Raw genomic sequence first — 17,902 nt, 5'->3', positions numbered from 1 at the left:
TTTATCTATATCAATTTACTCACTTTCTATGTCCTCTTGCATTGACACTTTTCTACTGGTATACAACATGTTAATATGTATTGTTGAATAATACGATTTGACTGATTTTGTGTTTTTTGTTTTCCTGTATTTTGCTACCACAGTGGTCTGATGAAGTGATTCACTGTACAAGACAGAAATGTCACTACTCTTTTGAATTCTACGATATTAAAACAACGTCACAACAGAGCATCATATGTTAGTGTGCCAAGTTCTCTTTGTCTACTATCCCAAGGACAGGTTATCAATAGTGATGACCAAAAAACACTTGTTAAAATAGTACAATTCTTATATGTAATTTTTTTGTTTGTTTTTGAACAAATGTATGTCAAATCTTTGTACAGTAAATTTGCACTGTTAAGAAACACAGAGGATTCTCATTGACATCAATAATCAATATTCAATCAATATTCATATAAAAGCATATCTAAATTATAATTTTCTTCCTAGGCTATAATTACAGCCTTTTCAGAATACACTATATATGAACATATGTGGACAGTTTTTTTTTCTCAGCTTTTTCCTCAGTTTTTACATTCTTAATCTCCTCCTTTAAATCTAGACATGTGATCATAAGATATGTATGTAAAATGGTTATTACCATGTCATAAATAGGTATTAGGTGTTAGATAGTCCTTGTAAAAATAATTACTTATGCAATTTACTGATTATTAAAATATTCATCTATTCTTGAGATACTACTACTTTTACTTATTTTACCACTGGGTCCCTTGGAGACATGGATATACATAAATAGATTGCAATATTATTATGGTTTCCCATGTATAGAAACAGAAAACCTTCAAAAAATTTCTTAACTTCAAAGGTTGATTGTATGCACACAAATATATACAGAGAGAGAGAGAGGAAAAGCAAAGAAAGATCAGTAGATAAGTAGAAGAATGAAAAAAAACTACTAGTGGATTGCATGATAAATACTTTTTTCATATAGACACATAAATACAAAAATTAGGCATCTTAGGCGTCTAGTATTTTTTTTTGTTGTACATCCCCTTTCCCAAAAAAACTAATATGGAATAATGTTTTCATTTATTCCTGCAGTGAGTCTAATAATTTGTTGGATATTAAAAATAAAGTGAGCTGAGCTTACTGAATTGTAAAGTCTCAATTCCTACTTGTCACTAGATATGTACATTAGAAAAAAATCAGAAAAATAAACTACAAATCCACTGGTTGAATAACAAAGCAGAATCATCCTTTAAATCTGGCCCGATAGCAGCTTGTAAGACAAGAAATTATGCACCTTTTGCCATTGTACATGCATTAAATTCAAGACCAGCAAATATTGAATGTCACATTTTTCTCGAGTGCACACTTTCATCACACAAAATCAATGGCACACCTATTTTATAGCAAAAGAAGACATGAGACTCCAAAAAGGTTGAATTGATTTACATGTTTAATGACTAGCGTTAAACATTTACTATGCTCTTTGTAACTTTTAAGTTCTTGATTTGCCAACACTGTATTTTAACACCACATTTCACAACCATGTTTAAAGTAGATTAAAACCTGAGAGTTCAAATTTTAAATTAAAATTAACCTTTGCTCCTCTACTCAAAGTGCTAATTAATATAATTATATACTAATGTAGCATAGTTTGATCTTAAATTAGCAGTAGATGTTTTAGTTGCTTGAAGCATATAGGCCTACTGTAAATATTTTAAATTAGAAGTGAAATTATACACAAGTTTATAAAAAAAATGTTGATTTAGCTTTACTTTTTAACAACTGTGTGTTGCAGCAGAAGAGTTTAGTTACTCAAAAATGAGAAATAATCATATTTGTCATTAAAAGAAACTATGAAGGCATATTATAGAATGTTGGATTATTTTCCACTATTTTGCAAAAACTTTTCATATATAGTAAAGGAATGCATCATAATTTCTGAATGGTGTGTGATAATAGTGCCAGGTGGAAACTGGTGGAGGAACTGGCCCATTGTTTGCCATATGATCATTCTCTCCTGTCCAGCGCCTCAGTTTTTTCATTGATAAAATAGTGAAAAAGCTTGATGGTATCTGATACAAAATGAATATCTAAACCCGAGCAGCGATAGTCAGTGTTCATGTATGATAATTATTATTAAGCATTTGATTTTATAACATATTACATGACAGATAATCTATAAAATGGCATATATTGTATGCCAGCTATGGATAAGGTCACTCAAACAATATAAGGTATCTGTAAACTTTTGCAGACTGAAGATCCTTAGTTTGTTAACATTAGGGGGAACATACAACTTATGATTTCTTTTCATTCACTACATTTAGAGGGAGCCAAGATTAAACAAAACAAAGCAATTCTAAAATAAGAAAAGAGTTCTTTCTGCTTCATGAAATTTTCTTTTTACATTTTCTCTTAGTCTCAACAAGAGGCTTGACCATGCAATCTATTGATTGCTTCTATGGCATACTGCAGCTGTCGTATTGCCTTGCATTAGGTCTCTCAGTGTATCATTGATAGGCGTACTATTTTGCCAGGTCTTATTCAAGTGTACTAAAATGATAAAAGTTCTCAAGATTGCCGTGAAATCTGATTTTGGCTGTTGCAGATTGTTGGTTGTTATATAGAGCTGCTTCTGAATCCACTCCGTTCACATAAATAAACATTATATTATATTAACCCCTTGAATGTAGTGCACCAGATAATACCAAAGGATTAGGGCAGAAAAAAACTGATACACTTACAGTAACTTCTTTGCGACATGTCAACTTTCCAATTTTGCGTTTTTGTTTTTTCCTCTTCTGAAAGTTATATATATTTTTTGTTTCATTTTTCCATTGACACAGCCATATGATGAGCTATTTTTTGTAGGGTAAGCTCTGATTTCAATTTTTAACCTATGTTAAATTTGTTTATTGGTTGTTATAAATAAATGTAATAAAAGTTAAATTTTAATAGAATGGTAGTTTTTTTGGTGAGCCTCCTTTTTTGAACTAATCCTAGGAATTAAGTAATTATAATAATTTTTAAGCTGTGATTTTAAGAGACATAAATGATTTTATCATGTGGTACACTAGAAAGCGGGAAAAACTTTCAAAGTGTTGCATAATTTGCTCTAAAAGTGAATTCTGCAATTTCTTTTCATTTATAGTGTACATTATACAGTTAAAATTACCCAACAATATGATTCCCCAGGTCAGTACAATTACGGAGATACCAAATATTTTTTTTTTTAAATGGTAGAAATGTTTTAAAATTAATTACAAAAAAATCATGTGTCACCATATTCCAAAAACCCTAACATTTTAACATTTTCAGTTAATGGGGCTGCATGAAGGCTTGTTTTTTGAATCAAGCTTTGGATTCTTTTATCACTATAGAGTTTACAGATCAGGTAAATTAATCAAATATATCTTGATAGCTTGGACTTTTACACACGTAACAATACAATATATCTGTTTTTTTATTTATTTCAATGATGGAAAAGGGGTGACTTGAACTTTTATGTTTTTTTTATTTCTTTCATAGTTTTAAAAAAATTTTTTGCACCCTTCACTGTATTACTCCACTTAGGGGACTTGAACCTGTGATCATCTGATCACTCATGCTATGAAAAGCAATATCGCTCCATATAGCATAAATCACGTTCTCCTGTGAACACCAGCCAGAAGCAGGCAATCACAGGAGAATGGTCATGGCAGGTGTTGGGATCTTCAGCAGACTCTCGGCCATCATGACAACCCATCAGCATCCCACAATCGTGTACCAGTCTTTGATATTAAATAGTACCATAATATTTGTCAAGATATGTGAACTGTTATAATTTATTAAGAAATTAGAGTGCAAACTGGACTGCTTTTGATTGTGTAATATAGAACTGTACAAGATAATTCTCACAATGCTTTAATTTACCAATTTTCTTTATTTTACATTTGAAACAAGTGGAAAATTAAAGCTTGTTATATCAAAGCCTTGAGAAATTCTTTCAGTGCTAGATAAAAAATAAATGCAATTTGTGGCATTTGAGTACCCTCAAGTCTTGAAACTCATTGAATGCATGCATATTATCCATCCTACAGTTTATTCATATTGAACACATGACTATCATAAGATCATAATACTTAAGGCTATATTCATTTTTATTTGTTGTCTTGCATACAGGTGAATCTGGTGTTGAAGAGTGGTCCCAATGGAGTACTTGTTCAGTTACTTGTGGTCAAGGGTCGCAGGTGCGAACCAGAACTTGTGTACCACCTTACGGGACACACTGCAGCAGCCCCTTAAGAGAAACAAGGGTTTGCAATAACACTGCCCTCTGTCCAGGTAGTGTTAGTAGCAGATCAATATAAATTTATTCATTTTAAATATGTTTAATAAGAAAAAATGTACAGGTTTTCTTTTCTCTTTGCTATTTCTTCAACATGTGCTATCTATACTCTGATCGATTTATATCATCATGCATGATATTATTTATTTTTGTTTTACAGAACAGTTGAACAAATTTGCTAAGGTTTTATTTAGAATTTTTTGTAGTATGGAGCAATTATGTGAAATTAATATTCTCAAGATACAGTAAAACAGATAATTCAGCTATGTACTAATTATAGCATATACTAAATAAGGCAAGCTGTATTACATTTGGCAATTTAAGAATCAGGCCAACCATACTTAACACTTTCCATGGATGCAATACATTTTTGCATTATCAGTTGGCTAAAATCTTAAAATCTTACTTTTTTTCTTCTATGCAAACATATATTATGTTTTTATTACATTAAAAAACAGCTACCATATTTTTCGGATTATAAGACTCACCTTTTTTCCCCAAATTTGGAGTGAAATTGTGGGTGTGTCTTAAAATCTGAATGTAGCTTACTGGGGGGTGGCTGCGGTGCAGAGGGGAGTGGAGCGATCCCGAGGGAGGAGGTTGATAAGAGGGGGTGCAAGGCTGTGAGAGGCTGCAGTGGGACCCGGGCTTTTACAAAATGTCCGAAGAGTCCCCGCACTTGGCATTGTTTTCACTGAGGTTGACTTTGGGAAAATGGCTGCCGGGGCCCGCAGCATTGCCCCTCTCATGCCGCTGCTGCCCGCTTCCTGCAGCAGCAATTTAGTATCCTAGGACCCTGCTACATCGCAGCCACACCCCACCCCCTCGGTAAGATACCATAAAAGTGGACTATATGACATACTGCCATTTTATTAAAAAAAAATCCCATTTTCCTCCACAAAATTTAGGGTGCGTCTTATGGACTGCGAAATAAGGTATATGTTAAGTTCATTTAATATCAATATCAGCATTACATGCAATGGTATTTTGTGCTATAGTTTTTGTCATTGCATATCTAATATTCTGGTTAAACAGAAAACTCTGGCAAAGGTTTATTTTATTGTTAAAGACAAGTAAGTTGTGCTTTATAAAAGTTTGACAAGCAGACAGGTTGGGAAGGGTTAAACTGGGAATATTTAAGTTAAAACAACCTCATCGAAACAGAGATTTTTAAATGGCCAATGTTCTAATTCTCTTTGTTCTATGTATACTATTATATTGATTTTTATATTTCTGTAGTGGTTGTAGATATTGTTCTTTAGGGATGAGTGAAAGTCCTGAAATTCGCTTGAATTTGTTTGCAGATATGATTTACTTAAAATAAAATTTAGGTTGAATCAAGATGGATGTGAAAAGACATTTATTATGCTCTGAGGTCTCTTCAGACCCCAAAGTATAACAAATCGATTACTAGAAATGGGGGAAAATAATAAAAGATAATAGTCACCTGACCTAGGCTCACACTTCATTTGTTGTGCCATCTTCACTCCCTGTCTGTTCCTTCATTTATTCTCTACAGTTTTATGTCTTCTTGTAATGAATAGGCCTCATTCTGTCACATGAAACTAAAGCCTACTGTAGTTATTACTGGAGGTTTTAAAGAGAGAAAAGTGAATGAAGGAAGAGTGTGCAGGACCAGGTGGGAAGCTGTGGCCACACAACACATTAGGAGAGGGCATAAAACAGCATAAAAAGGTATCAGTATTTACCTGCCCAGGTCACAGGCACTATTAGGATGTGCCAAACCCATGCAGTCAATATGGAGGCAACATAGGTGCAAAATAGTGATGAAACAATCACTCACAACCTACCTGTGAGGAATTGGGGTACTGTGCTCCCACCTGTGAATCGATTGGGTCTGGTGGATTACACTTGCAAGTGGCACCATTGTCCTGACTCTGGAGGCAGAGCTACCATGCATGCAAGTAAAATGGTCCAATCTTATGGAGCATTGTGTGCGGGTGTAGTAGGATGTGTGGGGACATGGGATGCCAAATCTCCCACAGATTTCACTGCCCAGGGAAGAAGGCACACTCCTGTATCTGGCACTAGGTAATGGTGGGATTGTATCTATTCTGCGGGGCAAGTTAACAGGGAGTGGCTGTCTGGAGATGATTGAGAGGCATTCAACACCTGATCTTTTCCTTTAGCATCAGGTGGGCTAGTTAACCCTGTTCCCAGATCAGGTCTTTGCTGTTTATTGCAGTTCCTATGTGTTGTGACAGTGAGTGGTGCTTGCAGTGTTGATTGCTTTCTTTAAGGGTTGATCTCAGGGTTAGTTTCTCCTTTCTCTTTGTGCTACATCCCAGGGTTTCTTGCAGAGGAATCTAGTTTCGACTAGGTTCTGCCCAAGTCATTGCCGGAAACAGCGGGACTGGAAAGGACTCTGCTAAAGTCCCCCTCCCATTTACTGCTAGCTGGGTGGAGAGTATCCCAAGATGGTTACAGAAAATCCTCCAGGACTTGGAGATAAACTGGGATCAGTGGTCAGAGACAATATTAATGGGAGCCCCATGTAATCCTACCACCTGAACAAGGAATAAATCTACAAAGTCCTGTTGCCGGGGCAACTAAGCCAAAGGAACCAAATGGCATTGTTTAGAAAATCTGTCCACAATGACCCCCAGCGCAGTCATACCCTTGGAATAAGGGAGATCAGTAATGAAGTCCATGGATAGTTGCAGAAACTGCCAGAAGTACATCGTAACCTCCCTCAAAACATGGAGACCTAGGATGAAATCCTAGATTACAGAAAAAGGGGGACATTCCCAATACCTCATGATGTCTGCTGTTTAGAGCAAACTCTGAGAAGACTAAGTATGATCCCCAATCATGCTGAGAATGGGAGCTAAAAAATCTTAGATAGGACTCAAGACACTGGTCGATTGGCTCAGTTTTCCCATTAGTTTGAGGTGTCATGTAGATCAAAACGAAAGTTCTGATCCAAAGCATTACAGAAAGCCCTCCAGAACCTGCAGATAAACTGGGACCTGTAGTCGTAAACAAAACATTTGGAATCAGCATAGAAGGCAAAATTACCTGAAAAGCCACCTTATTGACAACTTCGATAATGGTCCTGTAAATATGGGTGCGAGATTAGGCAATGGTACCTTAATCTTATTATCTTATTCTTAGTAAATACCCAAACTTTGTCCCCCACTCTGAGTTTACAACCTTTCTGACAACGCATATTGGCCTGCCAAATAGTGCGGTCCACTGCTTTCTTGAGATGGGTAATGGCCTCCCCCCAGACCTTTTGTAGGTAGTGAATAGTTGCAGAGACCACCAGAAGTACATTCTATCTCCCCTCAAAACATGGAGACCTAAGATGAGAGGAATCGCTCAGAAATCTACTTATTCTTGACTAGGTTCACGTCACCAGACACCAGCTGCTCCGCGACAGTAGGCCTGGGAAGGGCTCTGCTAAAGACCCCCCCATTTACTGGGAGCTGGGTGAAGAGTATCCCAAGGCCCTTTAGGGCTCACTTAGCTGGGGCAGCTAGCACCAATTGAGTCTGTGGCTGTGACCTTTGCTGATTTGATGACAGTCTTGCTTGGTCTTTCTGCAATTGCTCATAACACTAGCAATTAATGGAGGGGGTGATTACTTAATATTAAAATTGCACACAAAAAAGGATGTGCAAAGCGATGGTCACATACATGTAGTGCTTTATTATTTCAGAGTGAAGCCGAGCCCACAAATGTTGACCTTGTGTGCAATTTTAATACAAAGAAAAAAACCTCCATGAATTAGCAGATTGTGAGTGGTTGTCTCATCAGTATTTTGCACCTTTGTTGCCTCCATCTTTATTATATAGATTTTTTGCATCCTGTGCATTACTTCTGTCACCTGGACAGATAAATATTGTTGCCCTTTTTATGCTGTGCTATGATAATTCTTGAATTTTAATTCTTCTTTCTGTGGCCTTGCTTTTAATGAGGATATAGAACAGGTTAGTGTAATCTTTGGTTATTTTTAAACACTTTTCAACAATATAGAGAATCCATCAAAATAGCAGTCAGTTGGAAAAATCTAAAAATCTCATTTTTCAGGAAATTTGTAACTTTCATCTCTACTGTTCTTTTGTATGCTTCTATGCAGTGTATTAGGGGTTTAATGGTATTCAATAATTGACCTGTCCAGTAAGACAAAATGTTTGAGAAAATACCTTTCCATTCTTTAGAGGACATACCTTTCAGGAGAAAGGGATTCTAATGTTATAGAATGAGGTTGTCAATAGGTTTGTCAATGGTCTTTAAAGGGCTTGTCTAATAAAAACAGATTATCATCTATCTACAAGGTTTTTATAATCAGTAGATGTCCGACTGCTGAAGCCTGCACTGATCAGCAGAATAGGACACCTTTCTCCTCATTAGAATAGAGTGAAAGTGGGCATGCTTTTTTTACCACTCCATCATTCTCTGTAAAGCTGACAAGCGCTGCACTTGGCTTTTCTAGGCAGCTCTATAGAACGGTTAGGAATCTGACCTGCATCTCCATTTTACAGCAGGGATAAATGTGCCCCATAGGGATTGAACCTTCCCTGTTCTCCCAATTAGTGTAAGTCCCAGTTTTTGGATCCCCCACCAATTACTGTTGTCACTGATCTAAGGGATAGGTGATAATTTGTTTGCATTTGGCATCCACTTTATTATATACAGATCAAATGATTACTACAACCAAAACAATATACATTTGTATTGCGTTTCTTAATGGATTAAAAAATCATTTAAACAGTAGATTATTACTTTTGCTATAATGTTCTATGCATGTGTGTTATTTGTCTTTAAAACTGAACAGGTGCTTTTGATTCTTGATTTATATGTGTCCACTGATTAAGGCCTCATTCACACATCCATGTTTAAACACGTAGGTGAAAAAATGGCATCGGTGTCATCAGTGTTGCTCATCAGTGTGTCATCTATGTGTCCATTTTTACCATCAGTGTTTTTTCATGAAAGGATAAAGAGATAATTTACAAAGGTTCCCCTGTACTTTGCAATGTTAAACACGGACTGTACATGGATGGTGCACGGATGCCATCAGTGGGCTGTGTGTGTTTTTCATGGACCCATAGATCTATATTGGCCATTGTAAAAAAAAACGGACACATCTCCGTGTGTTTTGCGCAAACACACAGTTCATGAAAAATGTAGAAATGTGCATAGATTATAGTGGGTACGTGTGGAATCCTTGAAAAACATGGATACCACACATGTTGCAATACGGACGTCTGAAAGAGGCCTAAAGAGAATGCTGATATCATTTGGCAATATATTTTCAATTTAGTTCTAGATGCTCAGTTAAATTCTTTTTCCTTATTACCATGATGAAAAGTAACCTCCATGTACACAAACTGTTTGATCTGCCTATGCAGTTGTACAAGGCTTTTGCGAAAAAGAGGCCCACCACCACCATACAATAAAAATAACAGTGCTTCCAACTGTTTCCTTGATTGCATGTAAAAGAATGTTAAATATGTATGCCTATTAAATACATTTATGGCATATTCACAGGATATATCATAAAAATCTGTGAAAAAGTGGGTAACACCACTAGTACACTCACTTATGTCTATTGGCCCCTATTTGCATTGGCTGATAGACACACCACATCGAGGAAAGACTAGATATGGAGTTAGCTATCCTGTATACATATGCAGAATAGATCTCTCTATTCCCCTTAATAGAAGTAATGAAACAGCCAATCCAAGAACAGAAATACATCAGCAAGAAGAACAGGTGCATATACCATGGATATGCCCTAAATGTCTAATGCATACATAAATGGTAATACCTGTTTAATGATTGACATAATTGTGCTTATTAGTTGATTACAATCTGCCAGGAAAAAAATGCACAGCATTGAAGAATTAAAAAGGAGCTCTATGTCAAGAATTTAACATTTATGAAATTAGTTCTTGTGTTGAAACAAGGCTTCAATAGTTTTAGAATTATTTTTTTAGCAAAATCTTACTTTTAGTGTAGATATCATGAAAAAACCCCATAAACAAATAAAATACATAGTAATAATATTTTACATTGTTATACATAAATCTTTAAAGTATAGAAATAGGGTAGAGCACTGTTATAAATGTGCACAGTTATCAGGATTGCTCAGTTTCAAGCACCTTTGTATCAAAAAAATAATTCTTCTTCAAAAGTTCATTAAAATTCATCACATCTAACCAGAAATATATATAAAATGGTAAATAAATAATTCAGAACACCGGGGCAGAATGCAAGTTTGCTGGATCACAGGGAATTAATTATGTACATAATAAAAGTATAACAAAGCAATGAGATCTGTGCCGCACACTGAATGGTGATATGAGAATGTCAGGAAAGGACTGCGATATTTTGACTTTTACCTTATTATGACAGCTTTTCACTTACAGTAATTCATTATGGTCAGAATTCATTAAGATTCTATGCTAAAAAAAATTGTCACTGACATTTAAAGTGTGTACTTCATTTGACCATCTAAAATAAAATATATATCACAGTCTGCATGATTAACTTTCCAGGATGATCTGGGTTAATACTGTAGGATTTTGTACTCTATTTTTTGCAATATTACACTCTTCTGATTAAAAATGTGCTTGAATATCTATTGGTTTCCTGAAGCCTTAGCATTTGTCTTCAATGCTGTCAAGGTTAATTTAAGCATTTAAAGATTAATAGACAAAAATATGTCAATTTAGCTTTAATTCAGCAAGCTCCTGCTTTTGTCTGCTAATGCAATACATATTGATGTCACTTTCAGAGGCAATGAAAGTTTATGAAATGAGCAACCTAAAAACTGATGTATAGCTTAATTAGAGGGGTTTCAGTAGCATTGTTTGTCATAGCAATGACCTTCATTTCATATATTGCTGCTATGCACAGGTTGACAAACACACAAAAAGCCATTAACCGAGTATGGGAATCAGACTACAGAGCAAATACAAAATCATACAAACTATGAATACAAAGGCAAATTGACCACATGCATCTAGTATTAGCTAAAAGTGCAAGCAAATAATGACCGATCAAACCTAATGACCCAACACTGAAGAGCAATACTCAATATTGCACAAAATATTAAATCAGAATGCTATCAAAATTCCCCTGGTTTACCAGGTTTACAATATGGGCAAAATATATAACAATGATGAATGACAGCAAAATTAGATTTAAAGGGAACCTGTCATGTCTCCAAAATCTATTAACCTGCAGATATGGGGTTAATTAATAGTGTAGTAAAGCCATATTGCACAGCACTGAAAGCTTGACTACCAGGAGGAAATTAAATTTATTCCTCTCAGCAGCCTCAGGCTTTCAGTCACAGAGGCGCAGCCAGAGTGGCTTCATTCACGGTTCAGTGCATAGGGTGTGGCACTAACTTACAGCTGACTCAGCACATATGTACTGCTCAAATGGCTGGAAGTCAATGCCTTGGCATGGTTTCAGCCTCTGCTCACTATGTATTGAGCAGTGACTGAAACAATGTCGGACACTCCTCTGTGACTGAAAGCCAGGGCTACTAGGTGAAATTAAAGTTTAACTCTAGTAACCTGTTGATTGATCCCATATCTGCAGGTTAAGAGTGTTTAGGGACTTGACAGGTTCTCCTAAAATAATTTCCATTATCTAGTAGAGCATGCAGCTTCTTTCCAGCACTATATGCAAGTTGAACAAAGTTACTAAAAGTGATAAAGGCTAAATAATGATACCTACACTAAGATGTGAGGTAGTAGAATTTAGCTTTTACTGTCCTTTTGCAGTCTATCTTTGGTATAGAATACATGGCTTATAGACAGAGTCAGTATTAAGTGCCCTTAACTGTTTATTACCTTTAAAATAAAGTATCTGTAGACTTATGGCCAATGCAATAAATAGCAAAACACCAAAGTTCTCTATTTAGAACAAAGTATTTTTGTTGGTAAAAAAGTACCAGTCACTATGACTCGCCCTTCTCCTTAACTTGTTATTTAGTGTAATCCAACCTTGGCAGCAGAAATGATGGATTGAACAGAAAGTGGGGTCTTGTTCTTCTACATCATTTCTAATTTTATGAATACATGCATAATAGACTATAGAATTTGTTCAGAAAATGATTGCCAAGCATAAATTCAGCACAAATATGGCATATTCGGATTCGTGTTCAAAAACAAGGGCAAACTTTATAAAATAGTAACAAATCGCTAACACTGCGTAAAAAGTGCGTGAAAATATTTGCGTTGCCACAAAAGTATTTTCAGCACTTTATCAACAATAATGGTGGTGTATCATGAGCGTTTGGCATGTGTTTGAAGAGTGGAGGGGGTTTGCAGAGCTCAGTGGTGCGGTGTTCTTGGAAACAGTAATTTATTTATTTTTTCCAAACTTTATGTGTGCACATTGCGGCTAGCCAATAAGGGTGAAGGAAACATCCACAGGTCATGACACAATGGCTTTTGTCATTGGCTGCTGAAGTCACATGTCCATTTCCATACAAAGAGTGAACATCGTGTTTTATCGCCATTTTGACACTGTACCAGTGCAGAGAGGCTGCTTCTGATGCTGGCACTGTTAGTAGCAAGACTTTAGCTAGTTAGCTAGGCAGTTGTGTATCAGTCAGATGGTTTAGCTAGCCAGTGTCCAGTGTGGCTGTTAAATTTACCTTCCAGCTTTTAAATTTTTTTTTTTGGCCACTACTGAGGTCCACAGACAAAGCCAGCAGGGCACATGTCCTACAAGTGTGTTGTGCACTGCTTCTAATGTGCTCCATGTATGAGTATAGCATTCTAAACAATATTTCTTCACTAGCTTAATGTGAAACAGCCTGCTGTATCCCACCTTCTCATTTAGTGCTGTGGTGAAATGAAACTGTCTGCAGACCTAAGGGGCATTGAAAAAAAATTATAATTTTTCAGTTGCAAAATTTAGACAGCCTGCCTAATCACACTTTGTCATTTTGTTCAGATCAAATTAAGCTGTAGACGCTTGATTCAAAGGCTACCCAAAAATTATTGTGTTCCTAGCATCATACAGTAGGGGACATTGGGACATTACTTGAAAATAGTTAGTAGCATCTAGTGTATTATAGGGGCCTGATTCAGAGGCCACAAAAAAATTATATTCCTAGTGTCATACAGTAGGGGATCTGACTTTTAAATAGTTTGTAGCATCTAGGGAGTTTTAAAGGCCTGATCCAGAGGCCACGAAAAAATTCTTCTGTTATTTATGTCATACAGTAGGGGACCTGACTTTAAAATAGTTTTCTGCATCTAGCGAGTTATAGAGTCCTGTTCCAGAGGCTACCAAAAATCCTTCTGTTCCTAGTGTCATACAGTAGGGGACTTTGCTTTCAAATAGTTTGCAGCATCTTATGTGTTATAAAGGCCTGATCCAAAGGCCACAAAAAATTAAACTGTTCCTAGAATCATACTGTAGGGGACTTGGCTTTAAAATAGTTTTTAGCTTCTAATGTTTTATAGAGGCCTTATCCAGAAGCCAAAATTAAATTCTTGTGTTCCTAACATCATTAGTGTTGAGCGATACCGTCCGATACTTGAAAGTATCGGTATTGGAAAGTATCGGCCGATACCGGCAAAGTATCGGATCTAATCCGATACCGATACCCGATACCAATACAAGTCAATGGGACTCAAGTATCGGACGGTATCCCTGATGGTTCCCAGGGTCTGAAGGAGAGGAAACTCTCCTTCAGGCCCTGGGATCCATATTAATGTGTAAAATAAAGAATTAAAATAAAAAATATTGCTATACTCACCTCTCCGACGCAGCCTGGACCTCACCGAGAGAACCGGCAGCGTTCTTTGCTTAAAATGCGCGCTTTTACAGTCCTCCGGCTGTGTCGAGATGTCTAGGGAGTGATAGGTACATTGCACGGCTACTTCTAGTTGCGGTGTTAAGTTCAGGGTCTGCGGTCAGTACAGGTACCACCTTCTCCAGAGTACGTCTCATGCTGCTCTTAGGCCACCAGATCATAACAGTAACCCTATGCACAGAGTGGGACTGAGCAAGACGCTGGGACCGACGTCTCCGCTGAGCAGACTCCACTGCGGCTGGAGAAGAATGGGAGACCGCAGCAGACATGGTTCGAGATTCCACCTGTGCAGCGGCAGGAACTCGACTCCTAACACAAGTATGAAAGAAGCCTTACTGAGCATTGAATTAAAAAAAAAAAAACGACGTGGGCTCCAGCGCAATTTTCTGCACCAGAGGGGGAAAGCCGACGGTCGGGGGCCAATATTTGTAGCCTGGGCTATGAACATCAGCCCACAGCTGTCTGCGTAGCCTTTACTGGCTATTAAAATAGGGGGCCCCCCAAAAAATGACGTGGGGTCCCCCTATATTTTATAGCCAGAAAGGCTACGCAGACAGCTGCGGGCTGATATTCATAGTCTAGAGAGAGGCCATGGATATGGCCCCCGGCTACAATTACCAGTCCGCAGCCGCACCGGAAATGGCGCATCTGTAAGATGCGCCAATTCCGGCATTTAGCCCCTCTCTTCCCACTCCTGTGTAGCGGTGGGATATGGGGTAATAAGGGGTTAATGTAACCTTGCTATCGTAAGGTGACATTAAGCCGGGTTAATAACGGAGAGGCATCAATAAGACGCCTATCCATTATTAATCCAATACTAGTAAAGGGTTAATAAAACACACACATTAGGAAAAAAGTATTTTAATATTCTTCATTTAACCATACTTACCATACTTCAGCGCCTGCAAAAAACGTAAAACAATAAACCGTATACTACCTGTCCGCCGTAGTCTAATTAATAATGAGTGTCCCACGACGATCTCCCCTATAGAACAGTGACATCGGGTGATGTCACTGCTCTATAGGACCTTCAGTGACACACTGACAGGAGACAATGGTTTCTGCAATGCATCACTGAACTATAGCAAGCGCTGAGTTTTACTTTATGTCAATTGCTGCGTGGGAAAATTTCTCACACAGCAATGGCATAAAGTGAGACTAGGGTCTATTTTTTTTTACAGCGGCGGAGGAATGCAGTGTGGAAGGATACCTTCCTCCCGTCATTGTGTTCCTGAAGCCCCTAGAGAGTGGTCACATCAGCTGATGCTGCCGTTCTCCACGGGAGATGTTGTGGGACACTCGTGGATTTCTGCGGACAGGGAGTATATTGGTTGTTTGTTATTTTAATCTTTTTTACAGATGACACTGGCTTTGGGGTACAAAGTGACAAGTAATTGTGAGTATGAACTCTATGTTTAATGTACTGTATGTCTATATGTATTTATTGTATGTAATGTATGAATGTATTGTATGTAGTATGTATGTAGTATGTATGTAGTATGTATGTATGTAGTAGGTATGTATGTAGTATGTATGTAGTATGTATGTGGTATGCAGTATGTATGTATGTAGTATGTATGTATGAAAGTAGTATGTAGTATGTATGTAACATGTATGTAGCATGTAGCATGTATGTATGTATGTAGTATGTATGTTGCATGTATGTAGCATGTAGTATGTATGTAGCATGTAGTATGTATGTAGTATGTATGTAGCATGTATGTAGCGTGTATGTGGCATGTATGTAGCATGTATGTATGTATGTAGTATTTTTTTTTTACATTTAACACATTAGCCGGATGATGGGACTACAACTGTCCCATCATTGGCTAATGTGTCAATCACTGTCACTGTAGCAGGCATCGTCCGATGGGACTTGTAGTCCCATCGGACGATGCCTGCACACATGCACAGAGCCCCAGCAGCCCGCACAGAGCCCCAGCAGCCCGCACAGAGCCCCGGCACACCGCACAGAGCCCCGGCAGCCCAGACAGAGCCCCGGCAGCCCACAAAGAGCCCCAGCAGCCCGCACAGAGCCCTGGCACACCGCACAGAGCCCCACACAGAGCCCCGACAGCCCACACAGAGCCCTGGCAGGCAGCACAGAGCCCTGGCATGCCACACAGAGCCCCACACAGAGCCCCGGCACGCCGCACAGAGCCCCGGCAGGCCGCACAGAGCCCCGGCAGGCAGCACAGAGCACCACACAGTGCCCCGGCAGCCCGCACAGAGCCCCGCAATGCCCGTACAGATTCCCGGCAGGCACACACAGACCCCACCAGCACACACAGACACGCAAAGTGTCCGCCCATGCACCGCCCACACTCTTCCCCCCACGCACCGCCCACACTCTTCCCCCCTCCAGAACAGGATGTAGAAACACAGAAAGGGCTTATTTACATTCCAATATTTGTGTCCCATTGACTTGCATTGGTATAGGGTATCGGTATCGACGATATCCGATATTTTTTGGATATTGGCCGATCCAATCTGATACTGATCTTTCTGGATATCAGACGGTATTGCTCAAAACTATATATATAGTGGAGAATTTGCTGATTATGTAAATTTCCCCGCTGAGAAAGACGTGAATAGTGCATAATTTTAAGGGTAGGTTAATTTTAACATTAAGAGATAGAAGATCAAAAACAAAATCACATTGTACAAATTATATAAATTTATTTGCATTTTTCAGCGAGAAATAAGTATTTGATCCTCTACCAATCATTTAGAGTTCTGGCTCCTACAGACCAGTTAGATGCTCCTAATCAACTCGTTTCCTGCATTAAAGACAGCTCTCTTACATAGTCGCCTTTATAAAAGACACGTGTCCACAGTCTTAAATAATCAGTCAGACTCTAAACTCTACTACATGGGCAAGACTGAAGAGCTTTATAAGGATGTCAGGGACAAGATCAAAGACCTGCACAAAGCTGGAATCGGCAACAAAACCATAAGTAAGACACTGGTGTCTGCAGCACTGTAGGTAAATTCAAACATCACTAGATGGCAGCAGAGTGGATAGAGGGATGGAAGACCTGCTCAGAGCAGACCAGCAGAACTGCAACACGCTACCATCAGGTGGCAGCAGAAAAGTAAGACAAGCCAGTCAATATCAGAGAGTAGCATAGTACAAAGGGAAATCCAAAACACAGTGTCAAAGGAGCACCAAAGGTCAGAAACAGTCCATAGCAGAAGAACCGGAGGAAGATACAGAATAGGGTCAGAGCCAAAGCAGAGTCGAGTATCAGGAAATTCAAACACACAGGAACACACAGAGTCAAGGTGGGAAAAGAGGGATGAACAAACACAGGCAAAGAAGGCTAAATCAGGGTCACACCAGAGCCAGCTACACATGCCGTAGAAAGGAAATATAACTGGCATTGAATACAGGGAGCAGTACAGATATATAGCAGACCTGTCATGGAATCAAGGCTGTGAAAGTTAGCCTTTGACATGACCAGATCGGGAAAGGAGAGAAAAGTCCCAAACCCGGTCTGGATCATGACAGTACCTCCTCTCAAGAGGGTGCCACCTGACCCCCAGGTTTCCCAGGATAACATGCATGAAAAGCCCAAACCAACCGATGTGCATGGACTGATCACGCCGGGACCCAAGATCGATCTTGAGGACCGTAACCCCTCCAATGTAACAAGTACTGAAGTGAACTGCGAACCATCCGAGAATCGACTATCCGTTCAACTTTAAACTCAGTTTGTCCATTGACAGAGACAGCAGGAGGAGGGGTGGAG

The 17,902-nt window shown here is 38.4% G+C and overlaps 1 protein-coding gene across 7 annotated transcripts in view; it reads left to right on the top strand.

Moving 5' to 3' along the window:
* The window catches only part of ADGRB3 (adhesion G protein-coupled receptor B3), a 1,417,427-nt gene that overhangs the window by 440,249 nt on the left and 959,276 nt on the right, over positions 1–17,902 (top strand). For 6 of the 7 annotated variants that reach the window (XM_077289969.1, XM_077289967.1, XM_077289968.1 and 3 more), the window contains one exon: positions 4,171–4,332. The exons of the other annotated variant lie outside the window; for it this stretch is intronic. In XM_077289969.1, coding sequence (XP_077146084.1) covers positions 4,171–4,332 — 162 coding nt within the window. The remainder of the gene's footprint in view (positions 1–4,170; positions 4,333–17,902) is intronic. 7 annotated transcript variants of the gene reach the window in all.

This window comes from Ranitomeya variabilis, chromosome 2 (genome assembly GCF_051348905.1).
Source record: "Ranitomeya variabilis isolate aRanVar5 chromosome 2, aRanVar5.hap1, whole genome shotgun sequence".
NCBI classification, from domain to species: Eukaryota; Metazoa; Chordata; class Amphibia; order Anura; family Dendrobatidae; genus Ranitomeya; species Ranitomeya variabilis.
Note: the sequence above shows the minus strand (reverse complement) of the source record. Positions and strands in the feature narration are given on the sequence as shown.